The sequence below is a fragment of the Bombina bombina genome, chromosome 2, assembly GCF_027579735.1.
Source record: "Bombina bombina isolate aBomBom1 chromosome 2, aBomBom1.pri, whole genome shotgun sequence".
Classification (NCBI taxonomy): Eukaryota; Metazoa; Chordata; class Amphibia; order Anura; family Bombinatoridae; genus Bombina; species Bombina bombina.
In genome coordinates, this window is record NC_069500.1 from 760368721 (window position 1) to 760394010 (window position 25290).

The window sequence follows — 25290 nt, forward strand, 5'->3', positions numbered from 1 at the left end:
GAATATCCCACAAGTAAAGGATGAATCCGTGGACTCGATACATCACAAGAGAAAGTAATTTATCAGGTAAGCATAAATTCTGTTTTTTCTTTGTTCTCTTGGTATCTTTATTTGAAAAAGCAGGAATGAAAGCTTTGGAGCAGGCCCATTTTCAGTTCAGCACCTGGGTAGCTATTGCTGATTGGTGGCTAAATGTATCCACCAATCAGCAAACGCTATCCAGGATGCTGAATCAAAAATGTGTTGGCTACTTAGCTTTCATTCCTCCTTTTTTTTTTTTATTAAGATAGCAAGAGAACAAAGAAACATTGATAATAGGAGTAAATTAGAAAGTTGCTTAAAATTGCATGCTCTATCTGAATCATGAAAATTTGGCTTTAGTATCCCTTTAAAAAAAATATTTTTGTGATTTTGTTTTTTTTTGGGGGGGAGGTTATGCCATGGTCCACTAATAGAGCTGTGAAAGTTTTTCCTTATCAGGCATTGTGCTTCTTTCCTTCAAATCACTTTTGCAATAACAGGTACTTTCTGATCAGAGAAATAATAATATTGTTTTTAATTTGATATACCATTATCTCTCTCCCTGCCCTGTGTACAGCAAAAAATGTGTAAAAGGAATTGTCTTGCAAAATTATGGTTGTTGACACTTTTTTTGTATCAAAACACATCAACATATGCCTAAAGCACTACTGGTTTTAGCTCTGTAGTTTTTATAGTTCTCAAGATTTTTTGACCATATCCTGGTTGTTAGACTTAAATGAGATGTACATGGCGTAGTACAACCACGTTGTATATATTCTTTATATATTACTTTTTTTTTTGTAATCCTTAGGGGAATTTTGACCTACAGCCCGTCAGTCATGGTGGTCCAGAGGTGTCCTTCAGAGAGTCCAACCCTATTTCGGACATAGCCATGAACAGCTGCAGGTACAACGGGGGGATACCGAGACCCCTCAGCAGCTTGAGCTCCTCCCGGAGAAACCTCCACGATCCAGACCCTGAGACACAGCCTCTGCAGACACTACACAGCCCGGGACTGGAAGTGGTGGTCGCCAAGAACGACCCCACCAAAGCATCACATCGTAGCCTGAGGGGAGGGGAGGAGAGTGTACAGGTTGGTGCACGAGGTCAGAAGAACAGACAGAACGTGGGATATAAGCTTGGTCATCGCCGGGCCCTGTTCGAGAAGAGGAAAAGACTCAGTGATTACGCCCTCATATTCGGCATGTTTGGTATTGTCGTCATGGTCACAGAAACAGAGTTATCCTGGGGGGTCTACACCAAGGTAATCAGGAGGCTGAGGAAAAGCATAATATTAACAAGGAGTAATAGAAAAATATGTAGTCAGTTATATAAAACACTAAATTTATAGTGAGGGATTATATTGTAAAGCAGAAGTTACTGGTTTATGTGGAGCACTAACAGGGCCAGACTGTGAATAAAAAGCAGCCCTAGAAAATTTGGAGACCAGACATATTTTACGTTGACTCAGTATAATGCATACACTCAATTTTTATCAAAGGCCATTAATGGGATTCTCCTTCCGTAAATATTTTATATTAGAATTATATTATATTAGTTTGTATTTAAAAAAGTGCCAGATTGTTGTTATAAAGGTACCCTACAACCTAATTGCATTCATTAAATGGATAGTCAACCCCAGAATTTTTATTGTTCCCCAGTTTTGCATAACCAACAGTTATATTAATGCACGTAATACCTCTGTGATTACCTTTTATCTAAGCATCTGCAGACTGCCCCTTATCTCAGTGCTTTTGACAGACATGCAGTTTAGCCAATCAGTGCAGACTCCTAAATAACTCCACGGGAGTGAGCACAATGCTATCTATATGACACACATGAACTATTACTGTCTAACTGTGAAAAACGTTTAAAATGCTCTGAGCTAACTTCAACGGTTTTAGAAATCAGTTTGAGCCTACCTACAGTAGGTTTAGCTTTTAAAAAATACCACCAAGGGAACAAAGCAAATTTGATGGTAAAAGTAAATTGGAAAGTTGTTCAAAATTGTACTCCCTATCTGAATCATAAACGTTTAATTTTGACTAGATTGTCCCTTTAATCACCCCTTTAAATTGTAGGTTTCAAGCCGCAGCTGCTGCAGCCCATCGGGAAATATCCTGGTAGGCCAATCCGGCCTGGAGCACTAGTTGTAGTTATATTTGTAGAGCTCAAATCACTTAAACAAAGAACTGAATGGATATAAAAAGTTATATAAAGCTCTGGGCAGATTTATAAGAATGACTACACTGGAAAAGTACTAAGAAATATATTAAAGGATTATATTGAGGCAAATGATATGGCACAATAGGGAAATGTTACATCAAATGTTATATTAATGTATTATATGGAACAGCAGGAGTATTTGGATGGAGGAATACAGAAAGCAATAGATTGACCTAGTAGGAGGCCATACTGTAAAAAGGAACATACAGCATAGGCAATATAGAACAATATAACTATTATAGGGGAAGCTTTATGGATCAGAGTCCTAGGAAAAGGGGGCATACAGAGCACTAAACAAACAAAAAATAGGCGAATGTGTAAAACAACTTGAATTTTACACTTGAGTTAATGGTTGAGAATGGGGTATACAGCTTCATTTGGATATATAGCTTTTATAATTCGACCTGAGGTTAAAAGAGTAACATATAATACAGTACAAAGAGCTTTAATGCCAGGTTTTACTCTGACATTTTTTCTGATTCTCTTATAGGAATCCTCTTACTCATTTGCACTGAAATGCCTTATTAGTCTCTCAACTGCTATCCTGCTTGGACTCATCATTATGTACCACGCCAGAGAGATCCAGGTATCCTCAATGAATTTGTGTGTGTACCTATGTGAGTGTGTGTGCATATGTGGGTATGTGTGTACATATATTGTGAGTGCATGTGTGTGTACATATATGTGCGTGAGTGTGTGTGTGCATACGCGGATATGTGTGTACATATATGTGTGAGTGCGTGTGCATGCGTGTGTACATATATATGTGTGAGTGTATGTGCGGATATGTGTGTACATATATGTGTGAGTGCGTGTGCATGCGTGTGTACATATATATGTGTGAGTGTATGTGCGGATATGTGTGTACATATATGTGTGAGTGTGTGTGCATGCGTGTACATATATGTGAGTGTGTGTGCATACGCGGTTATGTGTGAACATATATGTGTGAGTGCGTGTGTACATAGATATGTGTGAGTGTGTGCATACGCAGGTATGTGTGTACATATATGTGTGAGTGCGTGTGTACATATATGTGAGTGTGTGTGCATACGCGGGTATGTGTGTACATATATTGTGAGTGCATGTGTACATATATGTGCGTGAGTGTGTGTGCATACGTGGGTATGTGTCTATATATGTGTGAGTGCATGTGTATGTGTGGTACATATATGTGAGTGTGCGTGTATGTGTGTATGTTTGTGTTGGTGTGTGCTCTGTGTGTTTAAGTGTTTATATACAGAAGCCTGTTTTATGCAGGGCACATCATTTACACAGAAAACCTGAAGCCTTATAGATACCAGGGATTTATTGAAAATGAACTACTCCTGTCTAATGCATTGGCTTATTGCCTCCAAACTATGGGCTCCATTTATCAAGCTACGTATGCAGCTTTTGAGCTCCTTTGGTGCAACCTAACATAAGTGAGCCTGCAGCCAAGAGGTAAGAAGCAAAGGTCATGAGACCGCTGCTTCCTAATCTGTACGCCAGCTCTCAGCTGGCAGATTAGAATCACCCGGACACGTTTGCCTGGCGGGTTTACAGCCTCTGCATGCTTGCCATTGGCCTAGTGTGATAAATGGGGCCCTATTTTAGGGTGACCAGATATCCCCAATTTCCGGGGACAGTCCCCGGATTGAGGAGACTGTCCCCGGGCAAATTATGTCCCCAGGAAGACAGTTCTATTCTCCCTTCTTTGTTGTCTCATGCAATAGCTCTAGCCAGAGGCTATAAGATTTAGAGCCAGCCCAGACGCAATGTACCTTGTGCCGATCTTCCCCGCCCAATTCTGTGGTTTACTGTCGGTTTCTTCTGTGTTAATCCAATCATAGCGTTTCAAGTACGCACCTGGATGTTGCAGTTTTTTCCTCACACATACACTCTGCAAACCAGCAGGCTGGGTAAGTGGGGATGCTACTCATCTGTCAGTGTATTGTTGCTTTTGTGTGCCATCAAGCTCACTCTGTCAGTAATCACAGAGGCTTTAACTGGTACACTAAACGCCAATTATATTCTATAACCACATGAACAAATCTTGTTGGCAATATTGCATGTGGCCAGGAAAAGAGGCAGATATAAGTGTCTTGTAGTGTGAGACTTACTCAGTACCATCTCTTTAGTCTCTTAGTGCCAACATAGGGTATATTCTATTCCTGTTGTAGAATTTATCAATAAGAAAACAAACTTTTTGCTGCAAAATAATGTGTGATAAAACCTCTCAACTATTTAGCGCTGTGGAATCTGTTGGCACTCTACAAAAACTGATAATAATAGCAATAATTACTATAATATAATACATTTCATAGACTGTAATTTTATAGAGATGAAATTGCATGGAGCAGATTTACTTGAAAGTCAGAGACACATCACATTGCTTCACACTAAGGGAAACTGAATAAAACTTCACATCTGGGTGATATAACAGTCTCTGTCAGGGTCAATGTAAGGGGTTAATTTTGTTTTAGTAAATTTATGTATTTTTTCATTTATTTTTAAAAAAAAATGTACAGTTGAACTTGGACAAAATGTGAGAAATAATGTATATATCATACAATCACTCCATAAGCACATACCAAATACACTGCATATATAATTTGAGAAAAATATGCTAATAAAATAGTTTTTAACCATTTGCCAATAATAAAAAAAATTTTCCCCGGATATAATTTTAAAAATCTTGTCACCTTAACCTATTTTTTAACTTAAAGTGATGGTAAATTCAACTCACTAACTTTTAAAATATTGAAACTTCTAGTAATGTTAAGCATATCGATGTGCTTATTTTATTTCCACTCTAAATGTTTTCAGCTGCGCAAATAGCGTAGCGAGCTGCGTGTGCGCAGTTGCACTTCAAGGTTCAGTCTGATTGTAGTTACAAGCACGGGAGTGTGCTTTCAGTAAATTACATAGGGTGCATGGTGAGGCTCCGATTGGCTGAAAGAGCTGTCAGTCAAATCACAGAATATCTGTGACAGAGGCTGAATTGAAGCAGTCAACTGCGCCTCACAAAACCTGTGCTTTATCGAAGTTGAATTAGAGTGGAAATAAAATAAGCACATCAATATACTTAACATTACTAGAGGTTCCAAAGTTAGTGAGGTGAATGTACCATCACTTTAACTGGCACAGAGAAGTTACAGTAAATAATAAAAATGCAACACTTTATTTATTTGACCAACTTTAAAACCACAAGTGCTAAATTAAAGGGACAGTATACATCTTGTATTTACAAAACATTTCTGTTCTGTTGATATAGCATAACATATCAGTCAAGACTTAACATTTAAAAAAAAAAAAAAAAAAATCCTTTTAACTGCAGTTTTGTTTCAAAAGCCAAACTCCACCCAACATTTGCCTTTTTTGTAAGAGCCAATTTGTTCTTTAAGTCTGCATTGGCCTAACATATATTGCACAGTTCTTTCATTATGCATAATTATACAATTTATATAAAAATCTCAAGATGTTTGCTGTCCCTTCAAATGCTCCAATATGGGTATATGGCCATAGTACCTGATTATTATTTAAAGAATGGACTTAAAGGAGAGACTAACATATTAAAGGAACATGAAACCCATTTTTTTTTCTTTTATGATATAGAAAGAGCATGTCATTTTAAACAACTTTCTAATTTACTTCTATTATCTAATTTGCTTCATTCTCTTGATATACTTTGCTGAAACGCATATCTAAATAGGATTAGTATCTGCTGATTGGTTGCTACACATAGATGCCTCATGCGATTGGCTCAACCATGTGCATTGCTATTTATTCAACAAAGGATATCTAAAGAATGAAGCAAATTAGATAATAGAAGTAAATTGGAATGTTTTTAAAATTATGTTCTCTACTTGAATCATGAAAGAAAATTTTGAAGTTTAGTGTCCCTTTAAGTAAATAATGAAAATAGTAATTATTTAAAATATAAAATGAGTCCCTTGTAGCATCAGATGAGTCAACAGCAGGATTAAGTGTTAGCTGAAGAAAGCTAACATGGGTCTCACATAATGAAAGGTGACACATACATGAAAGGTGCATGAAATACAGGAATCTTATCCATGGCCCTGCATGACCTTGTCATTTGATCTTGGGCATCACTCCTCCAGTAGCCTTCCCAGCTGTCACAGTCCTGTCCAAACTGTAAACAGGAGCAGGGAACGTCTCTCTGAGCATCAGTTACTGTCACCTCTGTATCAGTGTATCACCCTGCAGTGGTAGTAAACCACTACATATCAAATAGCTCCTTCCTTTCTGTGTCACTTTACAGTGGAATGGAGTCTCATAGCTCCCTCTTGTCTGTTTTACTTGTCTAGGTTCAATAAAGTTAGCTAGCTCTGGACACTAGCAACTCCTAGCCCCCGGAGACTGTATTATGAGTGGAATTTAGGGCCCAATTCTCTAAAACTCTCTGGGTTTGTGAGATGATTCTCTAGGAAATCTCTCCAGTAGTACAAAACCCCCGGTGGGAATTCTATAAATGCAGTATTTACACAGTACAGTGTGTCTCGCAAAGGGATCTTCCCTGCTTTTAAAGGGACATAAAACCCCAACATTTTATTTCATGATTCAGATAGCTCAGGAGTGCGCACATGTTTTAGCAGCACAATTTCCTGTCATGTGGTGCTTCAGACATGTGCACGCTACCTACCTAGGTATCTCTTAAACAAATAATAACATGAGAACAAAGCATAAATTGGAAACTTTTTTTAAATTGTATTTTCTATCCGAATAATGAAAAAAATTTTGGGTTTCTTGTTTTTTCCTAAGCACATCGCGGGGAAACGCTGTCTAGTCACAGCACGCTCGATCACGCCATTAAACTGAATGTAGCTCGCTCCCGCTCTGGTCCAGTAGTGGGAGCGAGCTACTTTCAGTTTAATGGTGCGATCGGGCTCGCTGTGATTAGACAGCGTGCCCGCGATGAGCTTAGAAAAAACAGACCTGCTCAATAGTAAAATATCTTTGCAGTGCTTTGCTTTAGAAAGCTTGTGCTAAGCTAATGTTATATAATTCTCGACTGTGCAGAATTATATAACATTATTTGGTAGGTTTTTACTGTCCCTTTAATGGAGAGCGCAGAAGATAAAACTTAACACTGTTCGCTCGCTCGCCAACCCGACAGGAGTTATTAATATTTCGCATTCCAATGTTCTTCACATACAGGACAATTTTATTTTTATTTTAAATACATATTTCTATAAATATCTGTATATAACTATATAACTCTATCTATATATCTATAAAATTCTATGTGAACATAGGAATGTAAAATATGCGTAATGCACTTCGGGTTTCATGATTTAGGACTAATGCAGTGTCGGGTTAGCGTACATGAAAAATAAGTTATCTTAAAGGGACACTGAACCCACATTTTTTCTTTCATGATTCAGATAGAGCATGACATTTTAAGCAACTTTCTAATTTACTCCTATTATCAAATTTTCTTTATTCTCTTGGTATCTTTATTTTAAATGCAAGAATGTAAGTTTAGATGGCGGCCCATTTTTGGTGAACAACCTGGGTTGTCCTTGCTGATTGGTGGATAAATGCATCCACCAATAAAAAAGTGCTGTCCAAAGTTCAGAACTAAGAAAAAAGCTTAGATGCCTTCTTTTTCAATTAAAGATAGCAAAAGAACTAAGAAAAAATGATAATAGGAGTAAATTAGAAAGTTGCTTAAAATTGAATGTTCTATCTGAATCACAAAAGAAACAATTTGTGTTCAGTGTCCCTTTAAGGAGCGTTTATAGAAATATTAAAAAATAATAGTGATTATTAAAAAATTATTATAGATACTGTAATATATATATATATATATATATATATATATATATATATATATATATATATATCAAATAAATTATTTACATTATTCATATTTTACATTCCTATGTCTTTGTTCTATATGAATTAATGTTAATGTAAAATATATATCTATAGAAATATGTATTTCAAATAAAAATAACATTGTCCTGTATGTGAAGAACATTGGAATGTTAAATATTTATAGTAAATACTCATTAAAACACATTATTAAATATTATAAATTATTATTTAGAAATATATTCTATATATATATAAAAGCAAGAAAATGTTTTTAGGCGCTATCACACTACACGCACAATATATTATACTGTATGTAATTAAAGTACACTTAAATAATAATAATAATATTATATATGGCCCCCAAAGAAATAAAAGGACAAAAGTACAAAATATTATTTAAAATTTAAATAAAATGCGATAATAAATACAGTAGTATAAAAGATTATTATTTATAATAATAAGTTCATGAGTCCATAGGATTTGATAAATCCAATAGGAGGCGGCAAACTCAAAAATAGATGTGAAGAATTCCCAAATATCTTCACCAGGTTAATATATATATTATAGCCCTTTGTAGTCAGATACGTTGCCATATACCATATACCTTTAACTCCTCTTTCCTTTTCCGAGAAAAACTTGCCCAAAATACAGAAGATTTTTTAGCATTTTTGCTATAACTCCATTTAAACAGAAATAGTCTTGTTTTTTTTATTTACCTATCAAAAAAAATTATATATTTTTTTTTAGTAGACAACCCATGGTATTGATCTAGTCCCATTTTGGTATATTTCATGCCACTGTTTCGCCGCCATATACAATCATATTTAAAAAATTGTTAACTTTGTCACATACTTTGGGTTTCTCACTGAAATTATTTACACAAAACTTCTGCAATCACAAAACAAATGGTTGTAAAAGGTTTTCTGGGGTCCCCTTTGTTCAGAAATAGCAGACATGCTTGGCTTAACAATTAGTTTTTAGGAATTAGAAGAAGACTAATTGTAGCTGTGCACCAGACGTCTGAAATTCCCCGCAGTAAAGGGTTTAATTAGTTAGCTGGTAAGGGTAATAGTATTTTAGTACATGGATTACCCTCCCACCTGACACTTCCAACCCCCCTGATCCCTCACAAACAGCTCTCTCTCCCCTCCCACACCCACAATCCTTACCACCATCTTAAGTACTGACATACAGTCTGCCAGTATGAAGTTGGATTTTTTTTTTCTTTTTAAATAAATAAATTAATTATATTTTATTTATTTTTCTGCAGTGTAGGATCCCCATTACCCTACCACCTCCCTGATCCCTCCCAAACAGCTCTCTAACCCTTCCCCTTCCTAATGGTGTCACCATCTTAGGTACTGACAGTACCCAGTATATAGTTTTTTTGTTTTTTATAATATATATAAACTTTTTAAATGTTTTTCCATATTTAGTCTAGTGGATGATAATGGGTTACTGAACAGGGTGAATGCCACAACAGGAAATCTTAAAATATGCTTAAATACACTCTTGCTCAGTCTTCTCATGTGATTTACATTGCCTACAGTATATTTAAAAATATATATGTAACCATGAATACAGCTTGTAGTCTGTTGAGTAGTGTATTGGTATGTATGCCCTTCTTGTAAATAAAAACATTTGAGTATTCAATTTACCACTTTTCATTTGTACATTCTGTAAAAGACCTTGTACTTTTTCTGGATTTTTTTATTAGGTTTTGCAGAGTTAAACTCCCTCCCTCTCTCATTTCTTTAGCTTTTTATGGTGGACAATGGAGCAGATGATTGGAGAATAGCCATGACCTATGAAAGGATATTTTTCATCACTTTGGAGCTGACAGTGTGTGCCATCCACCCTATCCCTGGGCAGTATTCCTTCACCTGGACAGCTCGCCTGGCATTTTATTATACCACCTCTGTGGCCAATGCTGACATAGACATCATCTTATCAATTCCAATGTTCTTGAGGCTCTACCTGATAGGACGTGTAATGCTCCTCCACAGCAAGCTCTTTACTGATGCCTCTTCCCGGAGCATTGGTGCCCTCAACAAGATAAATTTCAACACAAGATTTGTTATGAAGACATTAATGACCATTTGCCCTGGCACTGTGCTCCTAGTGTTCAGCATCTCGTCCTGGATTATTGCAGCTTGGACTGTCCGAGTATGTGAGAGGTAGGTAAACTTTTTCCATATTTGGGTTCCTCAGTGCAGCGCATGTGTTTGGAGATGCATGATAATGCCAAATACTTTAAGTTTATAAAGTCTTAACCCTTTTCCTTCCAGAGGGCTTGTTAATGAGTTACTAAACTCTTAAGCATGAGAGTAGTTACTACAGGTGTAGTGGCTACTAGATCAAGAAAAATTACACCATTAGTACACTTCGTTAAAGGGATACAAAACCCAAATTTCTTTCGTTTATGATTCAGATAGAGCATGCGATTTTAGGCAACTTTCTCATTTACTCCTATTATCAATTATTCTTCGTTTTCTTGCTATCTTTATTTTTTTTTAAAAGCAGGAATGTAAAGCTCAGGAGCCAGCCCGTTTTGGTTCAGAACCTTTGTTATGGTTGCTTATTGGTCGCTAAATGTAGCCACCAATTAGCAAGTGCTATCCAGGGTGCTGAACCAAAAATGAGATGACTCCTAAACTTTATATTCCTGCTTTTCAAATAAAGATAGCAAGAGAACAAAGAAAAATTGATAATAGGAGTAAATTAGAAAGTTGCTTAAAATTGCCTGCTCTATCTGAATCAAAACAATCTGGGTTTAGTATCCCTTTAAGTCAAGTGCCTTGATTATGCCATGTTCTTTATTACTTTTTCACTGACAACTTCTGTCTTGCCGTTCTGGTTTTCCTTTTTTAGTAACAGAAGAGAAAGAATGCTTTTGCCAATATATGACCCTGTCATTTAGTGGTGAAGAATCAAAAGCACCTACAATTTCCTGTACAAATATGACTCATCCATGTACTGATTTGCAGAACTTAGATTTAGAGCATTACCCAGAATAGCATTTATAGAGGCACTTGTTACCCCTTCATCAAACTAGGTTCTTTTTAAAAAGTACTATAAACTGATTATGTATATTCTTGCACTCTTTGTAAAATGCACAATATTTGAGCTATACACCAATATTAGGACTGATACCTTTTGCTTAAAAAAATAAAATACCAGCCAGAGTAAACACAAAAGAAAAATTGTTCTTGAGTCTTAATGTCGCCATGAATGTTACAGTGAATACCAACCACAATAGGGAACATTTATTTATACATACTTTTCATTACATATGTTCACCTATAATTTTAAGGTTTTGTAAGTGTAGATTGTAAGAAAAAATAAGTATTAACTAAGGAAACATTGGCCTAGTTTCCATTGAGGTGGTAAGGTTTGGAAACTAGTGCTACATTTTTTTTTATCTCCATTAAAGTCTATGGAGAATGTTTATGTTACCACCAGCTTCAAACTTTACCATCTCAATGGAAACTAGCCCATTATAATTGAAATGTATTAGGGCTACTTTCCATTGAGGTGGTAAAGTTTGAAAACTGGTGGTAAAAACATTTATCTCCATTAAAGTCTATGTAGAATTTTTATGTTAACACAAGTTTGCAAGCTTTACCACCTCAATGGAAACTAGGCCTTGTCTTGATAGAAATCTTAAAAAGGAAGTATCATCTTTAGGCCTAGTTTCCATCGAGGTGATAAAGTTGTGAAAACTGGTGGTAACATAAAAAATCTCCATAGACTTTGATAGAGATAAATGTTTTTATCATCAGTTTCCACAAATAACCACCTCAATGAAAACTAGGCCAAAGGTGGTAACCCAATTGTCTAACTTCAGTTTCCTAGTGGCCTAGTTTCCATTGAGGTCACGGTGGTAATGTTTGCAAACTTGTGGTAAAATAAAAATTCTCCATAGACTTTGGCCTAGTTTCCATTGAGGTGGTAAAGTTTGGAAACTGGTGGTAACATAAGAATTCTCCATAGACTTTAATGAAGATAAATATTTTTGTCATCAGTTTCCACAATTTACTACCTCAATGGAAGCAAGCCCTTTTTTACAGAAATTTTTTTTTTATAACCAGTTCCAAACATTACCACCTCAATGGAAACTAGGCCAGTGTCTGCATGTTTTGCACAATGTACATTAGTAATTTAGGGTTGCACTGGAATACAGCTTCAATCATTTTGGCAGACACAAAAAAGGCATTTAGCAAGCTTAACTAGATTAACTTAGATTGCATGTATCACCAAGTTCTTTTTTCTCTGAGGTCTGGCTTGAGAATTAAATGGGGCATAGTTTCCATTGAGGTGGTAAATTGTGGAAACTGATGATGGAAACATTTATCTCCATCAAAGTCTATGGAGATTTTTTTATGTTACCACCATTTTCCAAACTTTACCACCTCAATGGAAACTAGGCCAGTCGTCAAGAAGCAAAATATTTCTCACAGATTGGTAATTGGTGTCCCTTTATATTACATTAGAAAAACTTAGTTATATTTAACAAAATTTACATGTAGCACTTAAAAACTTTCTGTTCAAATGAAATACACAAACTAACACCTAGATTACGAGTTTTGCATTAGAGACTGTGCGGTGCTAACGAGCAGTTTATGCTCACCACTCACTTACAGACAGCGCTGGTATTACGGGTTTTTACAAACCAGACAAAAAGTGAGCGTTGAGCAAAATTTTGCTCATTACCGCACTCCAATACCAGCGCTGCTTACGTTAGCGGTGAGCTGGTGTAACGTGCTCGTGCACGATTCCCCATAGGGATCAACGGGGAGAGCCGGCTGAAAAAAAGTCTAACAACTGCAAAAAAGCAGCGTAAAACTCCTTAACGCAGCCCCATTGATTCCTATAGGGAAATAAAAGTTATGTCTACACCTAACACCCTAACATGAACCCCGAGTCTAAACACCCCTAATCTTACACTTATTAACCCTTAATCTGCTGCCCCCGACATCGCCGCAACCTACATTATATTATTAACCCCTAATCTGCTGCTCCCAACATCGCCGACACCTACATTATATTTATTAACCCCTAATCTGCATTCCCCAATGTCGCGGCAACCTACCTACACTTCTTAACCACTACTCTGCCGCCCCCAACGTCGCCGCCACTATAATAAACCTATTAACCCCTAAACCACCGCAAACATTAGTTAAATATTAACCCCTAATCTGCCGTCCCTAACATCGCCGCCACCTACCTACATTTATTAACCCCTAATCTGCCGCCCCCAACGTCGCCGCCACTATTCTAAATTTATTAACCCCTAAACCTAAGTCTAACCCTAACCCTAACACCCCCTAACTTAAATATAATTTAAATAAATCTAAATAAAATTACTATAATTAACTAAATAATTCCTATTTAAAACTAAATACTTACCTATAAAGTAAACCCTAAGATAGCTACAATATAACTAATAGTTACATTGTATCTAGCTTAGGGTTTATTTTTATTTTACAGGCAAGTTTGTATTTATTTTAACTAGGTAGAATAGTTATTAAATAGTTATTAACTATTTAATAACTACCTAGTTAAAATAAAGACACATTTATCTGTAAAATAAAACCTAACCTAAATTACACTAACACCTAACACTACGCTATAATTAAATTAATTCCCTAAATTAAATACAAATAAATAAAATTAGCTAAAGTACAAAAAAAACAAAACACTAAATTACAGAAAATAATAAACAAATTACAAGATTTTAAAACTAATTACACCTAATCTAATCCCTCTAACAAAATAAAAAAGCCCCCCCAAAATAAAAAAAGCCCTACCCTACACTAAATTACAAATAGCCCTTAAAAGGGCCTTTTGCGGGGCATTGCCCCAAAGTAATCACCACTTTTACCTGTAAAAGAAATTACAAATCCCCCCCCAACATTAAAACCCACCACACACACAACCAACCCTACTCTAAAACCCACCCAATACCCCCTTAAAAAAACCTAACACTAACCCCTTGAAGATCACCTTACCGGGAGAAGTCTTCATCCAACCGGGCCGAAGTCCTCAACGAAGCCGGGAGAAGTCTTCATCCAAGCCGGGCGAAGTGGTCCTCCAGACGGGCAGAAGTCTTCATCCAGACAGCATCTTCTATCTTCATCCATCCGGCACGGAGCAGGTCCATCTTCAAGACATCCGACGCGGAGCATCCTCTTCCAACGAAGTCTTCTTACTAAATGACGGTTCCTTTAAATGACGTCATCCAAGATGGCGTCCCTTCAATTCCGATTGGCTGATAGAATTCTATCAGCCAATCGGAATTAAAGTAGAAAAAATCATATTGGCTGATGCAATCAGCCAATAGGATTGAAGTTCAATCCTATTGGCTGATCCAATCATCCAATAGGATTGAGCTGGCATTCTATTGGCTGTTACAATCAGCCAATAGAATGCCAGCTCAATCCTATTGGCTGATTGCATCAGCCAATAGCATTTTTTCTACCTTAATTCTGATTGGCTGATAGAATTCTATCAGCCAATCGGAATTGAAGGGACGCCATCTTGAATGACGTCACTTAAAGGAACCGTCATTTAGTAAGAAGACTTTGTTGGAAGAGGATGCTCCGCGCCGGATGTCTTGAAGATGAACCCGCTCCGCGCCGGATGGATGAAGATAGAAGATGCCGTCTGGATGAAGACTTCTGCCTGTCTGGAGGACCACTTCGCCTGGCTTTGATGAAAACTTCTCCCGGCTTCGTTGAGGACTTCGGCCCGGTTGGATGAAGGCTTCTCCCGGTAAGGTGATCTTCAAGGGGTTAGTGTTAGGTTTTTTTAAGGGGGTATTGGGTGGGTTTTAGAGTAGGGTTGGTTGTGTGGGTGGTGGGTTTTAATGTTGGGGGGGATTTGTAATTTTTTTTACAGGTAAAAAAGCTGATTACTTTGGGGCAATGCCCCGCAAAAGGCTCTTTTAAGGGCTATTTGTAATTTAGTGTAGGGTAGGACTTTTTTTTATTTTGGGGGGGCTTTTTTTATTTTGTTAGGGGGATTAGATTAGGTGTAATTAGTTTAAAAATCTTGTAATTTGTTTATTATTTTCTGTAATTTAGTGTTTGTTTGTTTTTGTACTTTAGCTAATTTTATTTAATTGTATTTAATTTAGGGAATTAATTTAATTATAGTGTAGTGTTAGGTGTTAGTGTAATTTAGGTTAGGTTTTATTTTACAGGTAAATATGTCTTTATTTTAACTAGGTAGTTATTAAATAGTTAATAACTATTTACTAACTAGTCTACCTAGTTAAAATAAATACAAACTTGCCTGTAAAATAAAAATAAATCCTAAGATAGCTACAATGTAACTATTGGTTATATTGTAGCTAGTTTAGGGTTTATTTTATAGGTAAGTATTTAGTTTTAAATAGGAATAATTTAGTTAATGATAGTTATTTGTATTTAGATTTATTTAAATTATATTTGTTAGGGGGTGTTAGGGTTAGGGTTAGACTTAGATTTAGGGGTTAATAACTTTAATATAGTAGAGGCGACGTTGGGGGCGGCAGATTATGGGTTAATAAATGTAGGTAGGTGTCGGCGATGTTAGGGACGGCAGATTAGGGGTTAATAATATTTAACTAGTGTTTGCGATGCGGGAGTGCGGTGGTTTCGGGGTTAATATATTTATTATAGTGGCGGCGATGTCCGGTTCGGCAGATTAGGGGTTAAAAATTTAATTTTAGTGTTTGCGATGTGGGGGGGCCTTGTTTTAGGGGTTAGTAGGTAGTTTATGGGTGTTAGTGTACTTTTTAGCACTTTAATTAAGAGTTTTATGCTACGGCGTTGTAGTGTAAGACTCTTAACTACAGACTTTAAAATGCGGTACCAGTATTGACAGGAGAGGGTCTACCGCTCACTTTTTGTCAGACTCGTAATACCAGCGCTATGCAAGTCCCATTGAAAAAAGAGGATACACAATTTACATAAGTGGATTTGCGGTATTTCCAAGTCTGGTCAAAAAAGTGAGCGGTACACCTGTACCTGCAAGACTCGTAGCGGGCGTTAAAAAGCAGCGTTAGGACCGGCCAGCGCTGCTTTCTTTTAAGCCTAACACAAAACTCGTAATCTAGCCGTAAATTTTTAAATTGTTTTAACTTTTATTAGGGTCTTGTTGTATTTGCTTTAGAACACAACTTTGTGTTCGCTTTATTGTCTATTTTCAATTCATCTTCCAAATTTGTCATGAGGAAACGGACAACTTTAGTAAATTTGTTGAGATGAGCAGTACCAGAATGACTGCTTAAATACACATTTGTTTGCCTTAAAACATGAATTCTATGAGAGATTTGCCTTTTGTGAATAAAGAGTGGCAAGTCAACATGAGATTTAGTCAATCTTGCCCAGTATTCTAAAATTTAGCATATGGTGTCATGTGTCTATGTAGAAAATATTAATTTCCAAAATATATATTTTAGAGCTCTTTATTAGTACTCAGCAATATTTTCTTTTGGCAGATCCATGATAAAGGGACATGGAACCCAAAATGTTTATTTTATAATTCATACAGAGCATACATTTTTAAACAACTTTCCAATTTACTTAAATGATCAATTTTGCTTCATACTCTTGCTATCCTTTGTTGAAGTAACGGCAATGCACTAGTGGAGGCTATCTAAACACAATGGTAAGCCAATAAGAGACATATGTGTAGTCACCAAACAGCAGCTAGCTTTCAGCTGCCTAGTTCACTGGGTATACCAAGAGTCTAGAGAACTTAGCAAATTAGATCATAGAAGAGAGTTCTAAAGTTGTTTAAAATTGTATATTCTATCTGAATCATGAAAGAAAAAAAAAAAAAAATTTCATGTCCCTTTAAACAAAGAAAATATGTCAGAATGTTCTCTGTATACCTGAGACCTTTTCATCATCTTTAGTGGCTGATAGAATTTTGCAAGGGGAGCGGCATCACATCCAGTGCCCTAAGTTTTTTCACTCCTGCATTGCTAGCTGCCGTCATGTAGAAAAATATGATGAGGCTATGGGACCGGATTATCAAGGTCCGAATGGCGCTTGATGCCCCTGTTCCCGTGCACGCCTTCAGGCTCGCCAGAAACAGCAGTTATGAAGCAGTGGTCTTAAGACCGCTGCTCCATAACTGGTTTGCTGCCTCTGAGGCTGCGGTCTTCAATCCGCCCGATCCTATACAATCGGGCTGATTGACACACCCTGCTAGAGGCCAATCTACTGGCCGCAAATCTGCAGGGGGCGGCATTGCACAAGCAGTTCCCCAGAACTGCTTGTGCAATGTTAAATGCCGACAGCGTATGCTGTCGGTATTCAGCGATGTCTGTTGGACATGATAATCTACAGCGTATCATGTCGGACAGACAGTGATAAATCGGCCCCATCATGTTTATTTCCGTCTTTTCCATAAGATATAGAACATTTCATGGAAAACTAGCTCATGCTAATCGCTACATTTACACAAATGTACAATGTATTTTTAGAGTACCAATTTTATGCTACTTATTATTAATTTTTGTACCTACAATGCAATGATTTTGTCCTTTAATGTAATCAAACACAGCCACAATTAGCTACAGTATGTATTCAATAGAGTGCTTTAGATTTTGCTGTGCAAAATCTTCACATTCTTCTTTAGTGATACTGGCTTCCTTTTATAAGTAATTTTCAATGATAAAACTTAAAGGGACAGTCAAGTCCAAAAAAAACTTTCATGATTTAAATAGGGCATGTAATTTTACTTCCCAATTTACTTTTATTATCAATTTTGCTTTGTTCTCTTGGTATTCTTAGTTGAAAGCTAAACCTAGGAGGTTCATATGCTAATTTCTTAGACCTTGAAGACTGCCTCTAATCTGAATGCATTTTGACCACTAGAGGGCATTAGTTCATGTGTTTTATATAGATAACATTGAGCTCATGCACGTGAAGTAACCTAGGAGTGAGCACTGATTGGCTAAAATGCAAGTCTGTCAAAAGAACTGAAATAAGGGGGCAGTCAGCAGAAGCTTAGATACAAGGTAATTACAGAGGTAAAATGGGTATTATTATAACTGTGTCGGTTATGCAAAACTGGGGAAAGGGTAATAAAGGGATTATCTTTCTTTTTAAGCAACAAAAATGTTGGTCTTGACTGTCCCTTTAATTCAAATCATAAATGAACATTGAACAATATGTAACAGTAAACTGCGGCATTTCCGTAAATCTATTAGCACAAAGACAAAAAATAGGATGAAACAGTTATGCAGCAAAAATAATACATTGTGAGTCTTTTTTTAAAAACGATCACACCGTTTCTCAATTGTGAATGACTTTGGAAACAGGTAAATAGACACCTTGTAAACTATTTGCTTGAAAAAAATTCTGATCTACCTTAAGGAAATTTTTTTAGTTTTTTTCCTCACTTTCTGAAATCCTGAAGCTCTTGTATAAAGTTTTCTTACAGTATGTCTCCTTCCCTGCCTGCATTTTTTAGTGACACTGCCCTTTAAGACCGCATTGTCACAGTACAGAGCACCATAGTCTCAGCCTTTGATCATGGAGTTAGGTCTACCTTTGGAGGGTACAAAGAGCAGGTGTTCTGTAATATTCTCCTACTGCGTTACGTTTCCCTACCTATGGCCACACCTACAAAAATCTTGCAAACACAGTTGTTCACGCATGCGCTCACTGCTGCAGTAGGAAAATATTACAGAACCCGCCTACAATAAACTTGCAAATTACACTACAGAGCATGCATGCGCTCATTGCCGCAGTTGTCAAATATTACTGAAGCGGTACGTTCCTACTGCGGCAGTGAGCGCATGCATGAACAACTGTTTGCAAGTTTTTTGTAGGCGTGGCCGTAGGTAGGGAAACGTAACGCAGTGGGAGAATATTACAGAACACTGGCAACCCATTATACAGGTTATGCAATTAATTGCTTATGCTAGGTTTAAGGCAGGGCGTGACAAATATGTTTTGAAAATCTCAAGCTCAAAAATAATTATTTGGGGCTGCAATATGATGAGAAAATCAGAAAATATTTTATATACACACAGTGGGGGGCAAGTGGACCCCCCCCTCCAGACACTCATGGTGTCTAGGGCCCACAAAAGTCTTAACATGGGATTGGTTAGCATGCTCTGGGACTGTGGCAGTTTAGACGCTTGTGTGTTTATACACATGCTGACGCCTATATGGTGCTTTGGTTTTTTTTTATAGTTTCCCTTAGCTTACAATTTTGGCACAGAATGACTTGTTTTGACTGTAATTATATGTAAAAACTTATATTGTTTGATAAATAGTTCCTTTTGCTTTGAATAAGTTTAAAAGAAAGAGATTATCTCCTAGATCTGGACCTGAGCTATTAATTCTATGAGTAGCGGTTCTTGTTTCCTGCTTTTTTGATCATTTTAATGATCTTCACTATATTATCTATTTTCCTTAAAGGTCTGAGCGCCACATATAAGATCTGATGCTTGCAAGATTTCAGTGTACTGGTTTTCAAAGACAAACACATTTGGGAATCTTCAAATCTTTATTTAAATGGATTCACAGTGGATTTTTTTTTTGCCACAATTTTTTTTATTATAAATGAGCGTTCTAATGATATGTTAGCTGCTCATATGTTTCATGTTTTAGAATTGTTGTTATTAAATAAAAAATCATATTAACATGTGAACTGAGCATACACAAAACTTTGAAAAATATGATGTCTGATACTGGCTAAATTGAAATTTCAAGAGAATAAGGCAGCTGAATTAGATAAAGCCAAATATTGTGATAGATCCCCTGTTAAATGTTATTTTTGATGGATTGTAATACAAATGATAATTATTCTCAATGTTAAATATGTCACTGTACAAAGTAAAGAAATAGATCAATACAAATGTATTAGCAATCCATTCAAAATGATTATCTCAGATTACAATGTTCTTGAATCTAAAAGCCACACACAAATCTTTTCCAAAGCACTTTCGGGCCGATTATCTAAAACTTTCTGGGCTGACGAGATTATATAAGAACGATCGCCAGTCCTATTTCGCTGGTGGAATTATCTAAAGTCTCGCTAAGGGGCATGTACTGCATACATTACAAAATTTGTCATTTAAAAATCATACAAAACGAATAATTGAACCACTTGCATAAAAATATATAGGAAAAAAATATATTGTTAAGGTGCATAAAAAGTTATAGCAAAAGTATTCACAAAAAATCATATTTTATCAAAAACGTAATATGCGTATGTAAATTACACAGGAATAAGTCAAATTATTATTTACGCTATGCAAATTTAATATAAGTACACCGGATGTGCAAAAAACACACAGAAATTTGTACTTATTGTTGTTTTTTGTAAAATGGGCTAAGCATGGGCGTTCCCAGGTTCGGCTCAGGAGGGGGGGCATTGGGGGGCAATGCCCACACAAATGGAATGCTGTGCTCCCTCAAAAAATATTGATATGATCATTCGCTTTAAAAATAATAAATAAAATAATGAATTGTTATGGAATGCTGCATGCTGGGGGCGGAGTTAGCTGCCGAACCGTGAGGTTGCATCACGCATATGCAAGGAGCTCCGTGTCTTAACCTCTTATTTGGAATTGGAAGTTAATTAGAGACTTTTTGGACTTGTCTTTAACCCTCTTAATTTTACCTAACTGTCGTGAGTAACTCATTTTCTTAAACAATAGACCATGGTAAGAATATGATTGTATCATATAAATATCCTATAATATAAAAGGCCAAGTGTGTTTGTCTGAAGTTGTCATGGGCAGTGGAGACAGCACAAGGACAAACACACCTGGCCTTAGAGTACACCTGATGTGCTGCAGCACGGTGGGCCTGTCGCTCGTGTGCGAGAGAGGGGAAGGAGATAGAAAGAGAGGGGGAGAGAGCAAGAGAGATGGAAAAGAGCAAAAGAGAGGGAAAAGATCTAAAGAGAGGGGGGAGACAGCAAAAGAAAGGGAAAGAGCAAAATAGAGGGGGGGAGAGAGAGAGCAAAAGAGAAGGGGGAGAGAGAAGGGTGAGAGAGCGCAAAAGAGGAGGGGAGAGAGCAACAGAGAGGGATGGAGAGAGAGAGCGCAAAAGAGAGGGGGGGGAGCAAAAGAAGAGAGGGGGTAGAGAGAGCAATAGAGAGGGGGAGAGAGTGCAAAAGAGGGGGGGAGAGAGCAAAAGAGAGGGGGAAAAGACAGAGCAAAAGAGAGGGGGAGAGAGAGAGCGCAACAGAGAGGGATGGAGAAAGAGAGCAAAAGAGAGGGGGGAGAGAGAGCGTAAAAGAGAGGGGGAGAGAGAGCGCAAAAGAGAGGGGGAGAGTGGCGCGCAAAAGGGGGGAGAGAGAGTGCAAAAGAGAGGGGGGAGAGAGAGAGAGCGCAAAAGAGAGAGGGGAGAGAGAGAGAGCGCAAAAGAGGGGGAGAGAGCAAAAGAGAGGGGGGAGACAGAGAGCAAAAGAGAGGGGGGAGAGAGAGCAAAAGAGAGGGGGGAGAGAGAGAGCAAAAGAGAGGGGTGAGAGAGAGAGCGCAAAAGATAGGGGGGAGAGCGCAAAAGGGGGGGAGAGGGGAGAGAGCAACAGAGAGGGATGGAGATAGAGAGCAAAAGAGAGGGGGGAGAGAGAGTGTAAAAGAGAGGGGGGAGAGAGAGTGTAAAAGAGAGGGAGAGAGAGAGCGCAAAAGAGAGGGGGAGAGAGCGCAAAAGAGAGGGGGGAGAGAGCGCAAAAGAGAGGGGGAGAGAGCAAAAGAGAGGGGGGAGAGAGAGAGCAAAAGAGAGGGGGGGAGAGAGAGCAAAAGAGAGGGGGGAAGAGAGAGCAAAAGAGAGGGGGGAGAGAGCAAAAGAGAAGGGGTAGAAAGAGCAAAAGAGAGGTGGAGCAAGAGAGCGCAAAAGAGAGAGGGAGAGAGCAACAGAGAGGGATGGAGAAAGAGAGCAAAAGAGAGGGGGGAGAGAGAGCGTAAAAGAGAGGGGGAGAGAGAGCGCAAAAGAGAGGGGGAGAGTGGCACGCAAAACGGGGGAGAGAGAGTGCAAAAGAGATGGGGAGAGAGAGCGCAAAAGAGAGGGGGAGAGTGAGCGCAAAAAGGGGGGAGAGTGAGCGCAAAAAGGGGGGAGAGAAAGTGCAAAAGAGAGGGGGGAGAGAGAGAGCGCAAAAGAGAGAGGGGAGAGAGAGAGAGCGCAAAAGAGGGGGAGAGAGCAAAAGAGAGGGGGGAGAGAGAGAGCAAAAGAGAGGGGGGAGAGAGAGAGCAAAAGAGAGGGGTGAGAGAGAGAGCAAAAGAGAGGGGGGAGAGAGAGAGCGCAAAAGATAGGGGGGAGAGCGCAAAAGGGGGGGAGAGGGGAGAGAGCAACAGAGAGGGATGGAGATAGAGAGCAAAAGAGAGGGGGGAGAGAGAGTGTAAAAGAGAGGGAGAGAGAGAGTGCAAAAGAGAGGGGAGGGAGAGAGCGCAAAAGAGAGAGGGAGAGAGCGCAAAAGAGAGGGGGAGAGAGCGCAAAAGAGGGGGAGAGAGCAAAAGAGAGGGGGGAGAGAGAGAGCAAAAGAGAGTGGGGGAGAGAGAGCAAAAGAGAGGGGGAGAGAGCAAAAGAGAAGGGGTAGAAAGAGCAAAAGAGAGGTGGAGCAAGAGAGCGCAAAAGAGAGGTGGAGCGAGAGAGTGCAAAAGAGGGTGGGAGAGAGGGCGCGAAAGAGAGGGGGGAGAGAGAGAGAGTACAAAAAAGAGGGAGAGAGAGAGAACGCAAAAGAGAGGGGGGAGAGAGAGCGCGAAAGAGAGGGGGGAGAGAGAGTACAAAAAAGAGGGAGAGAGAGAGAACGCAAAAGAGAGGGGGGGAGAGAGCGTGCAAACGTGAGGGGGAGAGAGAGTGCAAAAGAGAGGAGGAGAGAGAGCAAAAGAGAGGGGAAAGAGCAAAAGAGAGGTGGAGCGAGAGAGCGCAAAGTAGAGGGGGAGAGAGAGCAAAAGAGAGGAGGAGAAAGAGAGCAAAAGAGAGGGGGAGGGAGAGAGAAAGTGGTGGGATTAATGTAGTGCAAAAAATGACTGTGTGAACAGGCTTTAGGACTAGTAAGTGTATAATTGGCTACCGGCTTATATCGACGCCTCAAAAGTGCACTGTGATCTTAGGCCAGGCCTAAGATCACAGTGCACCTTTGAGGCGTCGATAGAAGCAGGTAGCCATTTATAGACATATTTATTTGATACCATCATATTCTTATAGGTTCACAGTACAGAGGTTGTATTAAGTAGCCTGATATCCGTTAGTTATTGTGAAACAGGTATAGCTAAATCTAATCTACAAAATTACCAGTACCTGAAAAACTAGTATCCTCACTGCTATTGCAAACAAAGGGGTTCTTTGCATTGGGAAGTTTGGGGTGCATGGCTGTTTAGGGGACATGTTTGAGATTTGAGAATGAGTTTAAGGGTTTTGGATCATGGTGGTTAAGGGGTGAATTGTTTATAATGAGCTATTGCACTGGGGATCTCAAGTTTAATTGTTCTGTTTTAGTGCACTGCATAGGATTTAGACTTCATTATTTTACCTAGTGATTTAGTATATATTCTCCAAATGTTAATAGTGGAGGATAAACCAGTCAGAAGCTAAACATCCCTGCAGAATATGTAGGTCTGCTCTTATTTTGACTGAATATGTGCCCCCTTGTGAAAAAAAATGCCACCCCATTTCATTTGTTCTGGAGCCGACCCTGGGCGTTCCATGGGTGTATATGAAATTTTCTCTCAAATCCCAACATAATTCTCTAAACATTTCACCTCAGTTGTCACTGTTTTGTCTCACAAATGAAAAGGTGGTGAGCTTGTATCAAAATACTTAATACCCTAATAGAAAAACACATGCAATAGAGGTGATTGTAAGATTCTATACACAGAAAGCAGTGTAATGTGATTTATATTGCTGCAGGATTTACTTTTTTGAAGTGCGCCTCTTGCTCACTGCTAACATCGCCTTACACAGAAAAGTTTCCCTTTCTAGTGAGCTCCATTAATTCCAATAGGAGGCATCTCGCCACTCGCAGGGACTGCCCCTTTTTTAACTTCTTAATGACCGTGATGTACGTCGCGGTCGTTAAGCAATTTATTTTTTATTATAGTGCTGATCCCACTGTTAGCAGCAAGACTGCACTATTAATAGCACAATCCCCATAGAAAGACCAGCGGGATTGGTCCTTAAGGGGTTAATATAATTACACAAATGCAAGGGCCAGTGAGAAAAACCACGTCTGATATGGCGAGGAATAAATAATCAGCCCCATTTGTGCAGCTTTTTTAGTAGTTTGAAATAGACCCCTTGTTAGATAATACCAGAATATAATGGCATAAATGCTGGTATCAGATCCAAGGAGGGTACACGAATTTAAGAAAAGTGGTGAGCACAGAGGCTTACCTACAGTTTTCTGAAATACCTTATGTTACCAAGGAGATTAATACCTGTTCTAAGGACCTGATGATCAAAGATTCTCCTGCTTGGAGAGAAATTATAGTGAAGACTTCACAGGGGCGGAACTCACTGAATACTATAATAAAAAAGGTGCGGAACCTGGAAGTCCCAAAGAGATGGGAGATGCCTTTCATAAAACTATTAGTTCTGATGAAATGATCTAAAATGATCCTCCAGCACTGAGAGATCTCTCACAAGATTCTAGAGAGGTAAATTTTGCTATACTTCTCTAAGGGGCATGCACTGCATTTCTGTATGTGAAGTAGAGGCAAGCCCAGTGCAGTATAGTGCTGCATAACATGAGAGTTTTTTTACATTTACCTTTTGTCCTTTGTGTTATTACATTTTAAGCTTTGCACTTTGTATTTTGTATTTTAATTGCATTTCAATTCTGTATACATCAGTGATTTCACAAATTCTGATTATGTTTGGAAAGTTTCTGTGTTACTTTAACAAATTAGGATCATGCTTTGTATATTTATGTGCATCTTTTACACATAACTGTTATTGTAAAATGAAATGTACAGCTTCAGAAAGTGGGAGGTACAGGGGAGTTCCCTGGGCTGAACAGGGGAGTTCCCAGGGTATGTCTGAAGCTCTCTCATAAGTCTCACTGATTTATCTTGCCAACTGCATGCAGGTGAAGTTTGCTCAAAATTCACAAAACATTTATTTAAAGGGACACATTTACTTCTATTATCACATATTTTCTTTTTTCTCTTGGTATCTTTTTTTTTTAACTTATGACAGCAGTTTTGCAAGAATGTTATCAATTTGCAAGAAAACTAGATTAAGCCCTATTTCTAGCTATTTAATT

At 38.2% G+C, this 25290-nt stretch overlaps 1 protein-coding gene across 1 annotated transcript in view; it reads left to right on the forward strand.

The window, feature by feature from the left end:
- The first annotated feature begins 889 nt into the window (after positions 1-889).
- The window catches only part of KCNN1 (potassium calcium-activated channel subfamily N member 1), a 194765-nt gene continuing 170364 nt past the window's right edge, over positions 890-25290 (forward strand). Inside the window, exons 1-3 of the mRNA XM_053700682.1 lie at positions 890-1285; positions 2738-2833; positions 9829-10247. Coding sequence (XP_053556657.1) covers positions 914-1285; positions 2738-2833; positions 9829-10247 — 887 coding nt within the window. The 5' untranslated portion in view covers positions 890-913. The remainder of the gene's footprint in view (positions 1286-2737; positions 2834-9828; positions 10248-25290) is intronic.